At 40.6% G+C, this 21,428-nt stretch overlaps 1 protein-coding gene across 2 annotated transcripts in view; it reads right to left on the reverse strand.

Annotated features, from left to right (window-relative positions):
* Positions 1-21,428, reverse strand: part of Pold3 (DNA polymerase delta 3, accessory subunit) — a 47,610-nt gene that overhangs the window by 14,936 nt on the left and 11,246 nt on the right. For both annotated transcript variants that reach the window (XM_032893032.1, XM_032893033.1), the window contains exons 3-8: positions 16,204-16,306; positions 12,449-12,488; positions 10,575-10,707; positions 4,639-4,900; positions 3,114-3,186; positions 205-370 (exon numbers count right to left, since the gene is read on the reverse strand). In XM_032893032.1, coding sequence (XP_032748923.1) covers positions 205-370; positions 3,114-3,186; positions 4,639-4,900; positions 10,575-10,707; positions 12,449-12,488; positions 16,204-16,305 — 776 coding nt within the window. In that variant the 5' untranslated portion in view covers position 16,306. The remainder of the gene's footprint in view (positions 1-204; positions 371-3,113; positions 3,187-4,638; positions 4,901-10,574; positions 10,708-12,448; positions 12,489-16,203; positions 16,307-21,428) is intronic.

The following is a 21,428-nucleotide window of genomic DNA, read 5'->3' on the forward strand; positions in this document are numbered from 1 at the left end:
AATCCCCCAAGCCAGCTGCTCCGTGGTCCTGACTCACTGGATGAGCCGTGGGGCTTCTGTCTTCACTCTACCTGGATGGCTGCATCCCTAAACATTAAGTGGAACTTAATGCTGAGCTGAAAACTGCCTGCTGCAGACAACCAAGCAGACCATCTCACCTCCACAAGACACTCTCCCCTCCCCCAAGGGACAAAATTTTCCTACCACTTTTTTTCCTTCTGCTGCATCTTCACAGGCTCTGACTTTCTGCTGGATTTCTTCAGAGCTGGGGGAGCTGCCAGCTTTGGTTCAGTGACAGACACTGGAGGTTGCTCCACTGTTTTTTCTTCCTTTACTGCTTGTTCTGAATCCAAATTGACTTTAAGTTTACCTACAAATAAAGTACGGCAGATGATGTACAACCCATCATACAGTAGTAATCCATCACTCTTTGACAGTCCACAGGTAACATGTTAGGAGCAAGGGATAAAAAACAGTCCCTGTCCTACAGGAGATCACAGTTGATTAAGAAAACATCTGCAATCTTCATTTCTGCTCCTCACTAATCTCTCATTACCTCACAGCTCTAAATGACAGCAAACAAAGGCCTAAAAATACCAAATTCAGCTTTGGGGCCTTAACTTTTTTAACTACATCTACTACTTTATTATATGTATGCTGGGTATGTGTATGCCATGGTATATGTGTGAAGCTCAGTGGTGTATGCTCTCTCCCTCTACCATGCAAAGCCCAGGGATCAAACCTGGGTCGTCAGGCCTGGCAGCCCTTAAGTTCATCTTAATTTCCAATAGAAACAGAGCTGCAGGTAGTCATGATGTTCAAGAATGGAGCTTAAAACTGGGTGACTGCTACATTCGTAGCAACATCTTTTCTATTCTACCTTTAAAAAAAATTACTTATTTTGTTTGTATGGGTATTTTATCTGCATGTGTATCTGTGCACCACGTGCATGTCTAGAGCCTGTGGAGGCCAGAGGAGAGCATTAGATTCCCTGGGACTACAGTTATAGATGGTTGTGAGCCACCATGTAAGTGCTGGGAATTGAACCCAGGCCTTTTAGAGGAGCAGCCGGTGCTTCTTAACTATTGAACCCTGTATTCTACCTTTGAATGCCTAGATGTTCCCATCTCACTACCACCTTCAATGATAAAACTGAATTAATTCAAATCCTGCTTCCCTCTGGGCAAGTCCAAAAGTATTTTTTCTCTTTGAGAACTGGAATAATATTTACAAGACACTATCAGGTACAAACATTAAGTGAGTTACCTAAGGTATCACTGAAAGGAAAAGTAAGCTCTGGATATGGGCCTCAGTCAGTTCAGCTCCTGATCTGGGTCTCCACACTAAGCTGAGACACCATAACACACATAAGCATCCACGTAGGACAGGAAGGACCCAGCCAACCAAAAAATACAGTAATGCACAATCTAGTCTCATGCATACCCAGTGATAGTGTTTGTAGGCAAAGTCACAATATACAATCAGAAAGCTATGTATAGCAAGTGGTTCTTCAAAACAAAAACAAAAACAAACAAACAAAAAACCCAGGTTGGGTTGCCTGTTCTGAAACTGCTTACTCAGTTTCTAAACGCACATATATTTTTTGATAGTACAGATAATGGGTCAGAATGTAAATGCACCTATTCATATTTTTGAGGGTTTGTGTGGGAAACCTAAATGGTGGGCTTCACTACCCCAGTGGTAGTATCATTGCTTCAATTTTCAGTTTTGTGGTTCCTATCTGTGATTTTCAAAGATTCCCACCAAAATATCCCAAACTGACTAGGAAAGTGAATATTTTGCAAGCAACAAAATTTCATTCTTTTAAAGGCTAAGTAAACTATCATTGTCTGCAGCTATCTATGGGAAAAGGCTGTTTTGTTTTCCATTCTATGCCCAGTGTGCAACAGTGACAAACACATAGTAGGTATTCAATTAACATTTTATAAAGGGATAACATTTGAAATGTAAATACATAAAATATCCAATAAAATATTTTATTTGAAAAAATTTTTTATAATTTGACCTTTTTTTTTTACTATTAGATACACACATACAAATAGTCTAAAACAGTTTTAAATAATTAAAGTTCTTCACTGAATCTTAAGGTTCCAAACACATAAAACAACCACAAAAGCATCAAAATTGTTAAGAAACAGTATTGGACTGAATACACGTCCCAGTACCAGGCACACAGGCTAATGATAGTGTGCCATGCGTTCACAGAAACAGGGACCTCCTGTGCACTGTTCAGTGCCACCATCAAAGCATGTTTCTGGATACCTTCCAAGTACCACATTTTCTACTTTCACAATAAAAAGGTTCTAAGAGCCTCCACAGCACATAAAACACACCATCACTCCAATCCTCCTCGAGTACTGACTGACCATCATGGAAAAACAGAATTCACATTAATTTTGCTTGGATAGGCATGCAACAAAAGGCCACAGATCTCTGTGTGGTTCCTACATTCTTCTTGGTATTCTGCCATGTACCCCCAGGGGATGAGTACTTGATATGAGAAGTATAAAAATATGTAGTTATTGGTCCTAACTATTGGTACTTTCCATTAAGAAAGAATTCTTACTTAAATAAGAGATTTTTCCTTCCTAAAAAAAAAAAAAAAAAGAAAAAAAAAGCATTTAAATGGCCTGACCATTACTGCCTATATTCACATTGACATGTAATTTAGTGCTGTGAGCAATCTTAAAAACCAACTTAAGAAAGGCAAAAATATTTATTTTTGTGGTCCCCAGAGAGACGGTAGTAGTTAGCATCACACCAAGCAAACTGATGCCAGTATCCATGATATTAAGTATAACTCAATATAGGCAGCCACTCTCTCATTTTAATTACCCATTTCCAAAACTCCATGGAGTGATTATTGTATTTTCTTTCTAAGGCAGGAAGTAGAAGCAGAGATAATATAAACTGCCCTCCAAGAGCTCTCACGTACACCCAGAGAGTTTCCTGAGTGGTTGGTTATTTTGCCAATACGTCGGTTGGCAAACTGAATATGTTAGGAAGAAGGAATGCCTGGATAGGCAAAAATTAGACTCACGGTCTCCACCTCGGCATCTGTGTTACTACAGTAACATAAAGAACATGCTTACTCATGGCAGCTTTTCCAAAAAAGTTGCTCATCACATTCCCTTTTCCTGGTGCTTTGCCCCCAGCGGAAGATGCCTAAAAGCATAAAAAAAGACACAATTTTAAATTTTGTTTAACATTTAGACTGCTCTTGGAGTGCATGGCCTCAAGCAATCTCTAGTGATACAGCATATTAAAAGCCAGGCATGACACACAAGACTGTCATTCCAGAACATGGGAGGTGAAACTTGGAGGATCAGGAGTTCAAGGTCAAAGTCAGCATGGACCAGGTGAGGAACTGTCACAAAAACAAAGCCTTCTGCCTTGACAGTACCAACTCTGTATTAATAGCACTGACTATATCAGGGCAAAATGAGCAGATGTTAGCTACAAGAGCCTAGGATAGGGATCCAGATCACCAGACAGCATCAGATTCTAATTCCCAAAGCTTGCTTTCTGTTTATACAATTTTATGAATATATCTGAGTTTTCCTTGAGCACATTTAAAAATTACTTGTCTTAAAAGAATTAAATCAGGAGTGGTATGGTACACAATGGGAAAGAGGGTAAATTATCAGAAGTGAATCTGAATCCTGGACCTACCATTTAATAGCAGTATGACCTACAGGCAAATTACATCACAAGTCTGGGCTCAAGTCTTACCCATACAAACAAAAAACAGTGAGAATCAAACAGGGTGGCTAGTGGCTTTCCACAAAGACTGGGCAGTGAGTGCACAGCAGGGATTCAATGTGCATTGTTCCCCATCTTCCCTCTTTTTTTCCAAAGCAGAAGCTTGAAGACAACAAAGATAGGAAGCAACAACAAAAGCTGCACTTTCTGCATTCTTAAAGCAGTATCTTTGTATCTTTCTCTTATTTTCTTTTTGAGACAGAGCTTCATCATGCAGCCTCAACTCCATGAATGCTGGGATAACAAGCATGCACCACCAAACCAAGACAGTTATTTTTTTAATGCCCTTTAGTTCAGATTACCTAGCAATAAAAAAAAAAGAGAAATGAATGAAGAATAAGGACAAGAATAAAAAGTATAAACCAAAGCAGGACCGTTAAATATGCCAGGAAGTGCTCTCAAAGTCACTCTGCTAATAAATATACAATTCCTCAAACTTGCATGTTCTCAGGATGATTTCTATGTACATTATTTCAATGGCTGTCACAACAATCTTATTAGTGTATAAGCCAGGTATCACCATTTTATAGAAAGAGAATCCAATCTTGGTGAGAAGTATTATGGGGGAAAAAGGACTATCAGAGGAGATATTAAACATTAACTAAATATGGTTCAAACCACATTAGGCACAGTGGCTCATGTTTCTTCCCAACTGGAGAGGCAGAGAGGGAAGAGGATGAGGCCAGCCTGGACCTGATTGCAAGACCTCAGACAATCATAAATGTTCGAACCAAAGCAGACAACTCAGAACTGATCGTGGGACCTGTTAATAAATAGGCTCGCATGGAAGCCATGAAGGCTTTGCAAGATCCTCATCCTGTTACAGAAAAACGGCCTACAGGAAAGAAGACTTACACTTGGTACTTCTCGGGCTTCTGTTTTGGTGTCCTTGTTGGTGTCTTGGGTTTTAGTAGCAGTTTTAGAGATTAACATTCCCATAATTCCTTTGGGCTGCTGGGAAGCCTGTTTGGAGGCGGGTGGACCATGGCCATTGGTAGTCAGCTCACTGGCTTGTGTCTCACTTGCTGCCTGAAGATTTGATTGCTCAAACTTTCTGGAGGATGAGGATTCTGCAGGAGCTCTGGGGACAGCAGCTGCACACTGTATGGCACTAAACCTAAGGACAGACATGAGTTTAAGATTAATGTCATTATCAAACTTCATTTTCAAACTCTGTGCCTTCTCTATACCTTTTCGCATTAATATAAAACTAAGGTATTTAAAACTAGACTGATCATAGAAAGAATTTTCGCATAATACTCTCATTTGGGTAAAGAAATAGGCAGTGTGGAGAAGTAACTCCGGCCTACAATTTGCACTTACCTAGTTATGAAGCTAGTTCTCAATCAACTGCACTCTATCACATCATACTGAACACACTTGCTTTTTTGTTTGTTTGGATTTTGTTCTTTTTGTTTTGGTTTTAGACAGGGTCTCTCTACATAACCTTGGCTGTCCTACAATTCAATATATAGGCAGGCTAGCCTTGAACTCACAACGATCTGCCAGCCTCTGCCTCCGGAGTGCTGGGATTCAAGGTGTGCACCTCCACCAGCCAGCATCTACACTTGTTTTTATTTGCCTCTTACTCTCCAGCAAACAGTGATAATCTCACTGTCCTTAGGAATCCAGAAGGTTCTCTGCCCAAGTTTTAGCAGCAGTAACTATCAACAGAGCCAGAGCTAAAAGCCATACATTACTAACCAATTTCTTGGCAACTCTCCTAGTCAGAGTGTCATGCTTTAAAGGGTGAGGTAGGGATAGAGCCACTTGTTCCCATAACTCATGCTCCTTTGCATCCATTTATTTCTCACTTCTAAAAATACCAACTAAGACCAGGGAGCAACACACTAACGGCTAGTGACGTTTGGTGAGCAGTCTGCATAGTGTACTGCTGGGAACCGTCCACTCATAGTCTCCAGTAAGTGCCAATGTGCTGCTTCCCATGACTCCACTGCAACAGTGCACGATGTGGATGGGAGCCACTCAGCCTTCTCAGGGGTTACACATAAGGCAGAGTCTGTGTCTACCCCAGCCTCTCCTGATTAAGACAACATGTTACTTCCCAGTGTTTTGCTTATGGGGTAGGTGAAGGTTGCCTGGAGGCCTCTTCATGCTCTGTATTTCAGGAGCTCAGTGTACAGTTGGGTAGAATGACTGGTTGGGGGTGGGAGAGCTTCTGGCTTCCCTTTCTTCTTCCATGGATCACCTCAACTTGAAAAAGAACACTCGGAAGACACAGAAACCATGTAGATAGGAGCTACTCAAAACTAACTAGAATAACTAGCTGCCTACATGAATGTCACTGACGATTTCATCTCAGAAATAACTTTGGACTAAGTAGCTTCTGAGCAACACAAATCTTCCACTGAGTCACTGTGGCCCACTCAGAGCACCTCTGGTTGAAGAGAACAGACGGAAATCAGTGACTTCTACCCACTGGTCTTCCTCGCTGGCCTTGCAGCACTTCAGGTACAATGGAAAAGGCAATGTTTTATTTCACTGTCAGTATCTAAAGGTGGCCCAAAGACAACTCTTTCTTTGGCCTGCATTCCACATCTTAGGATCAGGACAGCAACTGGAAACCAGGAAGACACCAAGTTGGGCTGGAGCAGTCCTAACAGTAAAGACTGCTCACCTTCCTTGCTTTCACAGCAGTTTCTAAAAAACACTGGCTTTTGGAGGCTCACAATTCTTAAGAACAAGCACAAATGTTTTTAATGGAGATAAACGTTCCCATTTTCCTCTCCTCTCCTACTTCATGTCCCATCCCCAGCTCCTGATAGACAAGATGGTCAACTGGGCAGTGGTGACACACCTTTAATCCCAGTACTTGGGAGGCAGAGGCAGGAGGATCTTTGAGTCTGAGACCAGCCTAGTTTACAGGGTGAGTTCCAGGACAGCCAGGACTACACAGAAAAACCCTGTCTCTAACCACTCCCTCCACACCCCCAAAAAGATTAGATGGTTAATCTCTCAGTTGTCAATTTGATGAGATTTAGCACCTCCTGGGAGTCCGGCCTCTAGGCACAGCTGTAAGGGAATCCCTTGATTTGGTTGAGGAAGACTTGCCCACTATAGGTGGCACCATTTCCTGGAATGAGATCCTGGACTATATAAAAAGGAGACTGTGAGAGGAACATGCTTTCATTGCTCTCTGATTTTTGATTGGAACTATGATATGACGAGCTACCTCAAGACCCTGCAGCCTTGACTTCCCCACCACAATGCACTGTGCCACTGAACTCTAAGCCAGAATAAACCTCTCTCCTTAAAGTTTTCTTTTGTCAGCAACAGGAAGATCAACCATGATTTGGGGTCTCATGTAATGCAGGCTAGCCTCAAATTCCTATATAATTGAGGATGATGACGAACTACTACTCTTCTTGCCTCTACCTCCTAAGTGCTGGGGTCAAAGGCTGCACCACCATGCCCGGCTAACTGTTAAATTCCACAGAGATGTTCAGTATTAGAGCTCACTGCAGTGCTCTATGAACCACATTCTTACGTACCCTGGCATTTTTGTGCATAGACAAATTTTGCTTTAACTAAGCTGTTCTTAACTTTATGTGTCATAACCCACTTGGGGATCAAATGATCCTTTCACAGGAGTTGCCTATCAGATATTTATATTATGATTCTTCACAGTAGCAAAATTACAGTTATGAAGTAGCAATGGAATAATTCTATGGCTGGGGTCACCACAACGCGAGGAGCTGTATTAAGGGTTGCAGCATTAGGAGGGCTGGGAACCACTGCTAAACTCCCAAGCAGTTCCTACTCTTCCTTGTTTACTTGCTGGACATTAACAGAAGCTGTTCTATCTGATATTGGATATGATGAGTCATCTTGACATGCCACACGATTTTAATACAGATTATTTTTAAAATATAATTAAATGTTTTACATAAAATTAGCAAAGTATTTTTTCTTGAAATCATTCCCTAAAACAGGAAACTTGTAAATTATTTTCTGGCTATATTATCTATTTAATAAATAGTCAAATGTCCATCTTTTCCAAGTTTTAAAATAAAGAAACAAAACAAAACAAAAAAAAAAAAAAAAACAAAAACCAAACAAAACCCTAACCAATCCATTATAATGCCCATTATTAATAGAGGCAACATTAGGTACTGTGTATTGGGCAGCATTTTGAAAAGTTAACCAACAGGAATCCTCATCAGATGGTGTTTAAAGAAAATACAGTTGTCAGTTCTGTATCAATTTCCCCAAGGATCAGTTATCCCATCCCCTCTATTTCTTCAATCACTCCCTCTGACTCTTATGTAACTACACAACTTAAGGCATTCTCTTGCCCTTAGCCTGGCTAATCTGGTGCTAAGTAACAAGTTGGCCTGGAATTCAGTGATCCCCCTGCCTCAGTACCAGTCTTGTAATTACTTCTGTGGTTGGGCTTTATTTTATTTTGCAGTGCTGAGGCAGAACTCAAGGCATTATGAATAATAAGCAAGCCCTACCACCGAGCCACATCCCCTCAACTCTAAAATTTTACATATATATGTATGTGTGTGTGTGTATATATGTATATAAGTATATTTGTATATATGTGTGTGTGTATATATGTATATGTATATATGAATTGAAACTCTGGAATTATATTTACTATATAATAATTAAATATATTGAATTAAATATTCAATATTAATAATTCAATTTCTCGGGGTTGGGGATTTAGCTCAGTTGTAGAGCGCTTGCCTAGCAAGCGCAAGGCCCTGGGTTTGGTCCCCAGCTTCGTAAAAAAAGAAAAAAGAAAAAAATGAATAATTCAATTTCTCCTTAGCTATGATCCTCCTTCCCTCCATTCCAGTCACATTTTCTGGAAACAGTTATCCACGTTAACAGTCTCCCTTCTTCCTGTCTTACTCAGCTGGATCAGTCTGACCCTCCCCTAGCACTCGGAGGCTATCACCACATCCAATGGGTAGCTTCCATCTCTATTTGACCTGCTTCTCTTGAAGCATCCATTAGTCCCCCTTTCTTGAAATTTTGCCCTAGCTTATGAAACCTCATATATTTTCATAATTTTCTACTTCACTGGATGCTGCCTTAGACCCCCTCTTTTCTGTCCATTCATTAGAATAAAGAGCAACCGCAAGAGTACTTACTCTGTGTGGAACACAGCTGTAAGAGCACTGCATCTCTTAGGTTACTCAATCTCTGATTACGTGTGAGATTGGTACTACTGAAGGAAGTTGAATCACAAAGAGGCTAAATACTTTGTCCAAAGTCATATGGCTGGTAAAAATCATAACCCTCAGTTTTATTTTCTATCCTTCCTTCATTCTACATTCTCTCTTCACAGCTGCATCTGCTGCCCTGGCCCAGCGCTTACCTAAACCCAAAATCTTTCTGCTCACTTTAAGACTTAAATATTGCAATAAATATCCTCCCTGGGATTTCCAGCAAATCTACACAGCCAAACCCCAACAGCTCTTCTCAGGATCAAGCCTAAGCTCGACGAAAAACACTCAGTAAGGTGTCTGACTCGTCTTCTAGTTACTTCTCACCTGTCTGCCACCCTAGGTTCTAACCACAGACAATGATTATGCAATGCCATGCTTCTCTCTCAGCTCCGTCTTTACCCTGACAATTTCTACTGGACTTTTGAGTCTCAACCTAAATACCTTAACCTTTTAGAAAAGCTACTTCTGCTTTCCCCTCACTCTACCTATCCAGAAGCTGGTAATAAATGCCTGTCTCCAAAATCTTTTCATTCCATTCCTCTTGACAGCACTGTACTATAATGCTATCTCTTGTGGGTCGCCAACCTCAGGAACAGGCACTGGGCCACATTGTCAAGAGTAACAATTCAATGGTACTCATCAGATATACAACACAAAAACCCAAATTAGCTTTTAATTAATTTATTTAATTTGATATGTAAGAGTGCTTTGCTAGCATGTATACCTGTACACCATATGCATACACAACGCCCAAGGAGGCCAGAAGGTATTAGATCCCCTGGAACTGGGGTTATATAGATGGTTGTAAGTCACCATGTAGGGTACAGGGAATTGAACCTGGGTCCCCTACAGAATTAATAAGTACATTAAACTACTGAGCCACCTCTCCGGCCCCCGAAATTTAAATTATTAAATCAAAGTGGTAGATACCCAAGAATATTTTTAGAGACTTGACTTGAGCTCTTAGTACAATCCCACAAAGTAGGAATCACCACAACTGATTTAAAGATGACGAACCCAAAGCTAGAAAGTATTAAGTAATTTGTCCAAAGCCGCCGGGTTATTAAGTAGCAAAACAGGACTAAAACCTATAATTATCAGTCTCTAAAATCCACTCATTACGGCCTGTCGCTGTCCAGTGCCCTGAAGAACACAAAAGATTTACAAGATCTGATCTTGGCTATGGAGCTCTGGGGACAAGTCACTTTTGGCTGGAAGGAACGGGACGTCAAATTTAGGAACAGTCTTCTGAGGGGCAGCATTTGCCCTAGCCCCTAAAGGATGGGAGAGTCAGACAAGCGGAGACGAGGGCAAAGGGGTACTGAGGGGACACAACAGACATTCCTGGTGGTGATGACAGGATAAATATATGAGAAATAAATTTATGGGGAGTCCAGTGTGGTTTCAATATGGGTAGTGGCTGCTATTTTTCACCTTATGATGTACTAATAAAACTAGGCATGTGTCTTACTGCAAGATAAATGGGGTTTTACTAGACTTGGCACTCACTCTTAAGAGGCAGCCACTGTGTAAACACCTTACAAAATCAATTCGTAAAGAAGCCCACAAGAACATTAAGGAGCTTACTTGCTGCAGTTCTGCAAATTGCTTTTAAGGATGTCATAGTCGGTATTGAACAGAGGCCCACTGTCCTTTAGCATAGCTTTCTGGATGCTGTACACATGGATGCTGGCAGTCACAGCTAACTTGGACTTCACTGCTACAAGTCAACAGGAAAAGCAGTCTGTTAATACACAACTTCATAGCTTGTGGGGACTTTAACAAGAAACTCTTCTGCACTAAAGCCATTTGCAATCTATGGTGGTCCAAAAACTCTAACAGGCCAAACGGCTACATATAAAGTAGAACATCAGGCCTCTGTCTGCAGTGGGACATGGTGAAGCTGAGTTGTTTCTAAGTACAGCACCTGTGAGGGTGTTACTCACCCAGGGACACTCAGCAAATAGTGACTGATGATTAATGACGATTATGAACCTTGTTTTCAGTCAGTTAAGTAATCACTACCTGAGAAGACTTATCTCTCCCAAGAAGACACACTTGTATGTTTCAATTTCAGTTTAAAGAAAGCAACTACATAATATTATTACTAATGAACTGAGTCTACAGAGGAAAATCAAAAGACCATTATCATAGGAGTGAACTTTGGGTTCTACAAGGGAAGGCACTGTGCCTAACTTGTTCCCTGAACCCACAGCCTAGCATAGAGCTTGGAACATATTAACCATCACATATGATGGAGTTTTTTAACATTTCCTTTTGAGCCAGAGAAATTTTTATGCAAATATATTTGCATATATATAGTATACAACTTAAAAATTTACTGATAGTCATAAAGAATTTTATTTTAAAACAACCTCTGGCATACACATAATTTTATTATTAAAGATGAAAACAAATTAAGCAAACTAATGAAACAAGTATGCGTGTTTATTTTTACATAAAGAATTGAAATCTTGGCTGAATATTTGACACTGCAGAATGCAGAACATATCAATGTTTTCTAGCTGATCAATATTTTGCTTTTATAACCATCAGTGCTGACGATGACTTTGCAGAAATACATAGTACAAAATAGAAGAGGTATATTTAGGCCATTCCAGATTGTTAGAACCCTGATCTAGCTGAAGTTTACTAAACTTCTTCTTAAAATAAAACAAGGAACAACTCAAATAGCAATTTTTAGAATCTAATATTCTAACATAAATACAATCCCAAGCACACTAATTTGATACTTACACACTAAGGAACAAGGATGGGAAAACATTCTGTGTTTTTCATGAAGTGTTATGTTTCTAACAGAGCACAGAAGTTTACATATACAATGAGAAGACTACAACTGAGAACATCCACCACAGCACGAGTCTGGGCTCCAGTCCGGGCCAAGGTGGGTCAGGCATACTCACTGGTGCTGCATGGCAGGATGGCACGCAATGCAAAGAAAAGAGCACTGTGTGTTCAGACTGAGGGTGCAGCGAGCTTACATGATGTAACAACGGGAGCACTGTCAGGAATCCACGTTCTGTGAGCTCATCATCCCATACATACTGCCACATTCACTGTTCACCACATTTGATACTGAATTAAGTCTTGGTTATTCTGAGCTCAGTTTGATAATCTTTTCTGCAGGTCTACATTTGGTTATTCATAATATATTCAACATAATATCACAGTCCCAGCTTAAGGAGCCATGTCATCTGGAATTCCTGACAATTTTTTATGTCTATCATGAGTCTTGAAATCCTGTCATAGATGTACTTTATAAATGTCAGCCTTAACAATGAGAAGTTAGGCAAGTGTAAGAAGATTAATGATTCAAAAACCATTAGTAAAAGGAATATTAGACTCTTTGGTTAAATAGTCAAATACACTTTATACAGACTGTACACAATCAATGCAGTAGAGGCAAAGTGAAAAGCTTATTCAGCTGCTCGAACGCTTACCTTCCAGTTTATCTTCTCTCACTACTGCAACCTTGTGGCACTGCAAGGAACAACACTTCATCAGTAAAGGAGTTACAGAAGTCAGAATTTCAGCTTCCTCGACTCAGTTGTGTAACTATGAAATTAGAAAAACACTGGGTACCCTGAAAATACACTACAGTATAGGGCAGTCTGACTTATTTTAAATTTGCATATTTTACATCATCTTGAAAAGAGAGTAAGGAAAATGAGTGTCCAGCCTCAGTATTTTTATGAAACAAAACAATCTCAAACAGTAACTTTTAGTAAATGACTAAACAATAACTACTATATAATCTACAGAACTAAATAAACATTAAATCCATCTATTCTGTTATACTCATGGATTGTCATCAGAGAGGCTTCATCCAGAGACTGATAGAAACAGATGCAGAGACCCACAGCAAATATTATACAGAATTCAGGGAGTCCTGCAGAAGAGGGAAAGGAGGATTGTAGGAGGCAGAGGAGTCAAGGATACCACAAGAAAACCAGCAGAATCAACCAACCTGCACTAGACCTCAACTCACAGAGGTTCATAGGGACTGATCTGACAATCAGGGGGTCTGCATGGGACTGACGTGTGTGTGTGTGTGTGTGTGTGTGTGTGTGTGTGTGCGTGCGTGTGTGTGCGTGTGTGTGTGTGTGATAGTGATGTAGAATTTGGTGTTTTTAATGGGACTCCTACCAGAGAGAGCATAGGCTGTTTCTGAAGTTTTTGCCTGCGTTTGGGATGCTTGTCCTCCTACAGGAGTGCCTTGTCTAGCCTTTATATGAGGGGAAGTACCTAAACTTATTATAATTTTATATGCCATGTTTGGTTGATAACCCTGGAAGGCCTGCCCTTTCTTGAAGGAAAGAGAACTGAGTTTAAATAGATCTTAAATTGGTAAATTGCCACAATGGGCGATTTAAGCAGAATATATCCTACAGGAAAAAAAAAAAAACTTGCAAAAATAATTCTTGAAAAAAAATTCAGTAATTATTATTAAAAATACTCATTTTTCTCCTCTAAATCTAAATTTGGCTTCGACAATGAGTATGTCAATGTTAGGAACCACCAAAATCCTTAATATAGATGAGCAATATAAAAAAAAAAAATCAAGCAATCTATTTTTGGTTGGTTGGTTTTCAGGAGACAGAAAAGCAACCTCAGGCTCAGGCTGGCCTCAAACTCAGTACCTCCTGCCTCAGGCTCTCAGTGCTGCCAATCACAGGTGTGAGCCGCCATGTTTGACAACAACATGAAGTTTTACTGTTTTGTGTTTTAGTACTGATGACAAACCCACAACCTTGTACGTGCTAGGCAACTGCTCTAGACTAAGCTATCTCCCCAATACATCGAGAAAAGCTTTTTAAAAATGTAGTCATAAATTTGAATTAAGAAATTTCATAGATTTTTTTTTCTTTTTTGGTTTCTTCTCTAGTTAAAAAATGAAGCAAGGCAATAGATCAGTTGCTAAAATGGTTGCCAAGCAAGCATGAGGATCTGAGTTTGATTCCCAATGTCCATGTAGAAAGATATGCAATGGTAGGACCACTTACAATTTTAGTGCTGAGGAGACAAACAGGAGGATCCCGGAGGCCACTGGCCAACCAGTCTAAGCCAAATCAGCAAACTTCAGGTCCCAGGCTTGTCTCAAAAAACAAAGTAGACAACTCTTGGGAGTAATACCCAAGACTGTCCTCTGGCCTTCACAAGTGCTGTGTACCCTTGGACATATGCACACATCACTCACACACACACACACGCACACGCACACGCACACGCACACACACACACACACACCTGCACACATTACATTATCATAGACACTAACCATTGAAGCACGCAGACTCACAGTGCAGCCTTAGAAGCAGTAACTAACTAAACCTAAGGCAGCAGTCCAGACGGCCAGGCAGTTCAGCGTGGCTAAGTGCTCCTGTGCTTGGGGCTACTGAAAACGCACAGCCTCAACGGTGGCCATGCCACCTTGCTGTGTAACAACAGTGCAGATCAACGGAGCTGACTACTGCAGTGGGCACCTGTCAAGATGAAGGGCCCAGCAGCACAGCATCGCAAACCCTGCTACCTGTTAGAATTTTATTTTATATTTTTGAGAGAGGTCCTGCCTAGACTCGCCTGCATCAACCTCTCAAATGCTAGAATTATAAGCATGTACAACCATACTAGACTTCGATAAGAGTTCTTCATAGAGGCCAGGTGTGGTGGGTGGCATCTTTAATCCAGAGCAGAGAGAGGCAGGTGGATCTCTGTGGTCGGTCTAGTCTACCAGCCAAGCTACACACCTGTCCTTAAAAAAATTCTGCATAGATTCCAGCTTAAAACTTGACTATTCTGTAATGTCTGGTAAATGAACAATAAATTAGGTGGTGATTTTAAAAAATCATTCTCAACTAAAAATCACTACATAAAAAAACTAATGAGAACTAGTAATGGCAAGTCCTAATTAACATAACAATGACCCACTAACCAGTGGTTCTCAACCTGTGGGCAAAACCTCTTGAGGATTGCATATCAAAAATCCTGCACAGCAGATACTTATATAACAGTAGAAAATTAAAGTTATGAGATAACAGGCAGGATACTTATATAACAGTAGAAAATTAAAGTTATGAGATAACAATGAAGTAACTTTATGGTTGGGGTCACCGCAACGTGAGGAAGTGTATTAAAGGGTCGCAGCATTAACAGGGTAGAGAACCCCAGATGACCTGAGTGTCAACAGTACGCTGACGAGGAAGGAAAACACTGGCTGGAGAACGCGGGGATCTGAATCTAAAGTTCTGCTTCTCCTCATAAAGCTCACCTAAGAGCTTTAAATCTCACATGCTTGAGAGTCCTGTTAAAAACCAACTCCCATCAATATTATGGCAGTAAACTTACAATTCTGAGTGAAAGTCAAAAGGGAAATAAAAAAGACAATCTCTAAGAGGGGCCCCTGATCCTGGGACTAATGACACTGAAACAGAGGTGACTTCAGACAGGCTCAAGGAAAGTGAAGACAGAGAAGACGTGCCATTCACCAGTGTGCAAGAACCATGAATGCTCCTGGAGTCAGTACAAGACAACAGAGCTTCTGGAGCCTCACAAGGCCTAGGAAGAACACAGTGATGTCTGTGCCCACCCCTGAGGGAAAAATGGAAGTCAACAAGAAATCAACAGACCTGAGACTGAAACTGCTTTGTGGTTGAGATGGAGAAAGCAACAGTACCCATGGTGGTGGGCTAGATGCAGATGGGACCAGAACAGAAAAAGATGCAGGAGCCCAAACACACTTCCCAGCCCACGCCGCCGTCTGTCCCAGCAGCTGAGCCTAAGGCCTATCAGCGGGCACTCTAAGTGACCTATCAAAGCCAGTGCTCATGCTACAAACAAAGTCGCCTAATCTTTTTCCTCCTTTTTTAACACCAGAATCTGTGACTTGACATTTGAAGAGGATGAAAATTAAGTACAAGTAAGTCTTTAATACATAACCAAAAGAAAAAAAAGAGGTTCAAGGAAAAGCCATTCCCTAATATCTCATTTCCTAGGTAACTAACAGTGATAGTCTCTTCATCACAGCCAAGATATTACCTAGCCTTACCTGAGTGCAGATTTAGTTTAAAATTTCAGAACGCTCACTCTCTTTAAGAGGTACTTTAAAACTTCCACACCACTCAATCTTGCTTCTTTCTCCTGTTGTTTCTAATGTTTATATCTCATGAACATGAAACCTTGTTACAAGAGAACTTACAGAATGTCCATTCTGTATAAGACTGCCAGACACCAAGTAGGTAACATGCAGCTGAGCTCCCGAATTTTCCTTCCGTTTCCTTTCAACATATTCATAGAGCATCCTGTTACAAGCAAGACAAAAGTGACTCATTAGTATGCAACTTCCTCATCAACTCCTGATTCATGGCTTAGAAGATATATATATATAAAATCAGCTTTTTCAACAGCATAATTTTTTACTTACTGAACAGACAACAGACAGATTTTTGAAAAAACAATGGATGAACTTTAGACGGAGCATGGGACTGAAGTCAACTTGTTTGAGTTGGCTGAGGGACCCAGGAAGTAACTGAGATAAATCTAGAAATATGCCACGAGGGACAGAACCCATAGCCAAACAGTGGCAATGATTAAACAGCAGATACAAAAGTGAGACAACTATGTAGCTATGGCATTCAGAATAAAATTTAATAGGCTTCATATCTTCAGGCATAAAGCAGAAGTGCCATTACTACATGAATAATTCTTTTTGTTAAAGACTTACTTATTTTATATATATATGAGTTCACTGTCACTGTCTTCAGACACACCAGAAGAGGGCATCGGATCCCATTACAGATGGTTGTGAGCCACCATGTGGTTGCTGGGAATTGAACTTAGGACCTTTGGAAGAGCAGTGAGCACTTTTAACTGCTGAGCCATCTCCCCAGGCCATGAATAATTCTTATAACCCAGATTCATACACTCTCTGCAAGCCTCTATTCTCAAGTATCGGCAGTCTATATATATATGTGCTGTTCTGGTGATGATCTGGGGTTTTTAGTAATTCTATGAGATTATTACATTAAATATTCCAAGCTATCATATACATCATGACAAACATATATCCACGTGTTAACTACTGAATTACTTAGTCAGAGGTTTCATGATGTAGCTTATACCATCTAACATCTAAAACGTTCCCTAACCTTACACTGCCACACTGAATGCAGAAATGTTGCTTGCAGTAAAGTCCTCATTCACTTTTATCCCAATCACCCACAATACCAGAAGCTGATGCCCCTCAATGGAGTTTAACAATAAAAAGAGGTACAGCATTTGTCTTTATTGCAAGAAATATTTAGCAAGCTTCTACAACATATCATACTTCAGTTGAGAACAGCCAGAAACTCAGGAACTCTGAGAGCTAGATATGGTGGTACATTATCTTTAACCCTACAGGGAGAGGTAGGTGGATCTCTATGAGTTCAAGGCCAGCCTGGTCTACATGGTAAGTACCAGGTTACCCAGCTATGTAGTAAGCCAAAGTAAACCTCAGCCTCTGTCAACCACTCTCTTCTCCAGATGTCTTCTCTTACCTTCCAGGATACCCAGCCCAGTCTCCTGATACAACTGTTCCACGTTTTCCTGCAGTTTCTGTGCCTTTCTTTCCTTAGCTGTTAGTCTTGTCTTTAGCCATCTTTCTCTATTTTAGTACGACCAACCACCCCAGTTTGCCTGACTTAGATAGGTTTCCTGGGACATGGGATATGGTTGGTCACCCCCTGGTATTCTCCATGACCTATTTTATTCAACTCTATGGCTTCATTTTTCCCTGATGACATCATCATTTGTTCAAACAACCTTAGCCAGAAATCATTACCCTTCTCCTTATGCAATGAGTTGCCAAGTCTTATTTATTATTCCTCCCTCCCAACCAATTCTTGATTCTGTCCTCCTTGAAATAGTCCTCTTTACTAGACTATTTCAAGTCCAAGGGTCACCTGTATTCTCTTTCACCATCATTATCTGTGAGGGTGTCATAGTGAAGTTTTAAAATGCAAGTCAGCAAAAAAGCCAACAGAAACAAAACTTTCCTGAGTGCCCACTGGGGTTCTAAGCAGTGAACAAAGGAGTCACAGTTCCTACCCATTTGGACTAGCCATTTCCTTCCTAGAGCATAAGCTTAAAATTGGTAGGAACTTGAATCACAGAGCTCTGTCTGCCTCCCTTTAATGCTAGGGAGGGAGGCAGAGGCAAGCAGAGATCTGTGAGTTTGAGGCCAGCCTGGCTTACAGAGGGAATTCCAGGCCAGGCAGGGGTATATAGGTTTCATCCACCTAACTCCTCCTGCTCCAAGCTTTCTGTAGCAGAGCAGAACACCTCTGCTTGCTGAGTGCTAACAGAGTTTACTCCTCCCTGTAGTAGGAGTATGCTGAGTCCTACTACACCACACTCTACATCGGTTTATATGGATGCCTTTCTGAATTCCATCAGCTACTTAAGTACAAAGCCTGCACTATTTGCCAGTTTTACGGATTCTTCCACCTTGCTCTCTCATGTCTTTCCCACTGCAGAGATCATGTTAGAAGGGCAGATGAGATGGGATTCTTGACTGTTTATGCTAATTAGGACCATGCTAGTAGAAAAATGAAAGGTGAGAATCATCCTCATCATGCTCTCAAGCATGTCAGTCAAATGCAATCTTTTCTCCACAGCGCTGATACTGCCTGTGTGAGCAAGTCACTGAAAAAATTTGACTTCTTACAGAATATATTTCCAACACCTATGATGACTTACAGCCTCCCCTTTGAGAACATTAATTTTCCTCTCCTTATCAGTTCTTTTTTTTTTTTTTTCCCCTTTTTCTTTTTTTCGGAGCTGGGGACTGAACCCAGGGCCTTGTGTTTGCTAGGCAAGCGCTCTACCACTGAGCTAAATCCCCAACCCCCTCCTTATCAGTTCTAATCATAACTTCCCCAAGAACTAAACCAATTTTAGTCCTCCATAATATTTTCTCAATCTTAAGTTATGTTTAAATCAATGAGGAAGGATCTTCTCTGTTAAAGACTAAAATAATACTTTAAAAAAAGAACTAAAAACAAGAATTTGTTCTGTTTGTTTTGTTTATTCAAGAAAAGGTTTCTCTGTGTAGTCCTGGATGTCCTTGAACCCAGAGATCAGAGATCAACTTGCCTCTGCCTCCTGAGCACTGGGGATTAATGGCACTTAATCATTCCTCTTAGTTTACATTTTCTATTTTCTAAACATGTCTGAGACAGCATCTCCCTCCCTAGATACTGCTCTACATTTTCTTATTAGGGTTGGAGCCCAGGCAATGAATCAAGGAGGACTTTTCAGGGGCTGCTTGAGGGTGAAGCAAGTCAGAAAGATGAGTGGCTTCTGTTGTATGCTAGAACAGCTGTTAAGGCCCTGAGCAGCTGTACAAGAAATCTGACTGCTTCAAGACACCAAGCCCTGCAACACCCTGGCCCATAGCCGCAGCTAAAGTTCAGTCAGCTGACAAGCAGCAGCAACTGACAGATGTACAGAAAGGTGATTAAAGACTGGGCTGACACTTCAGCTAAGACTCCAGATACCACTCAGCTAACATGGGCCATTCCCACTGTGCCCTGTCCACACTGCAGAACCTATGAATGGTTGTTTCTTCCATTAAAGTTTGGGCCAATTTGTTACACACCCACAGTAATCAAAACAGTGACAAACTTCATGAACGATCAAATCATCTATGCTTCCAAGGAGACAACCTGCAGAAGAGAAGTCTATAAACCCCTGGTGTTTTAAACTACCCATTTTGTAGTACTCTGTTAGAGCAACTCTGAAACCAAGAACTAACACATGTAATGGAATAGTGTTTGGCCATAAAACAAATTATGTGCCAATACCCACTTCAGCTTGGACAAACTTTGAAACATTAACCGAAAGAAGCCAGATAAGTATGAATATGTGTGTGTACATATGTATACATAATATTCTATAGACAGAAAGATTAATAGTTGTCTAGGAAAGGTGAGGTGAGAGACAGAGGTTAAAAAAACAGTGACTATTAACAGGAGTGATTCATTTTGGAGTGGTGAAACACTGTAAAACTGTGACTATATTGAGAGAAAAAGGTACCTCAGAAGCATTCAAATTTGCATCCGACTCATCACTAGTGACGCTAAGTATATAAGGGCTGTTTTATTTTGGTTTTAGTGTGTATGAATGCTTGACTGCATGTACGTCTGTGCAGCACATGCGAGCAGTGCCTTGGAGGCAAAAGGAGTGGATTCACCTGCAACCAGAGTTACAGGTGGTTGTGAGCTGCCGTGAAGCTGCTGGAAACTGAACCTGCTCTTCTCTGGAAGAGCAGGGAGTACTCTTACCTGATGAACCACCTCTAGTTAGTTTTTAAATGGTTTAAAATGTTTGCTTATGTATCTGTTGGGTTGCTACTGATTTACCAAATGGGATGATTTCTAAATTGGCATTATAGATATCTTTCCTGCTTTGAAAGATTAAAACAAAAAACAAACAAAAACCCTGCCAATGGTGACAGCTTCACACTAAAAATATTAAATATACTTTGGATGGGTAAATTATTTAGTGGTTCAATATAGTTCAAATAGATTTTATAAAAGAATTAACAGTGAGATTTGGCCCCAACCCTTGCCTAGGCAAAGGCGGAGAGCTGACCCTGGTGGCACAGGCACAGGAGAGTCTGAATAACACAGCCACTACCCAACTGGACACATAGGCCAGATGGCATGTTAAGGCTAGAACAAACTATAGCTCTAATCCTTCAAATTCACCTTTACTTTAATGTCCACTAGATGACTGTAATAGCAGTTGCTTCATTTCATATTCAAACACCTATCACTGAAATAAATAAAGCACAGCCAGTTGTAGTCCACTCCTTTAATTCCAGTACTATGAAGGCAGATCTCTGAGTTCAAGGCCATCCTGGTCTACAAAGTGAGTTCCAGGCCAATCAGATCTACACAGTGAGGCCCTGTTTACAAACAAACAATAAATAAAGCTCTTATCTGTGTCCATTCCCAGAGTTATTGCAACTCTTAGGTTTAGGCCATAGTTGATCTTGGACAATCTTGTTAAAAACAGGTCTAAATCTAGCCCTGAGCTAACAGTTTCAGTCCTTAAGATCTTGAACATCACAGCTAAAATCAGTCTCCTACACCAATAAAATTAACTTAAAGATAAAACTGTTGGCTCAAGAAATCAGAGGCTTCTAAGACGGGCACCATGTTGCTCTGGCTCACAGAAAGCTCCTCCTACAAATAAAAATCAGACTTCCCAGAGGCAGAACAAAGCAAAGCGGCATTTAACCCATACGTGTGTCTTCAAGTGAGTAAGTAATTCTTCCTCTTTGGACAACATTCTGCACCTTTGCAGGTCAATATTCTAACACTAACTTAAAAGTTGTCATTTCTCTTTTGGCCTCAAATTAGATCTGTTCTAACAAAA

This window comes from Rattus rattus, chromosome 2, assembly GCF_011064425.1.
Source record: "Rattus rattus isolate New Zealand chromosome 2, Rrattus_CSIRO_v1, whole genome shotgun sequence".
Lineage (NCBI taxonomy): Eukaryota > Metazoa > Chordata > Mammalia > Rodentia > Muridae > Rattus > Rattus rattus.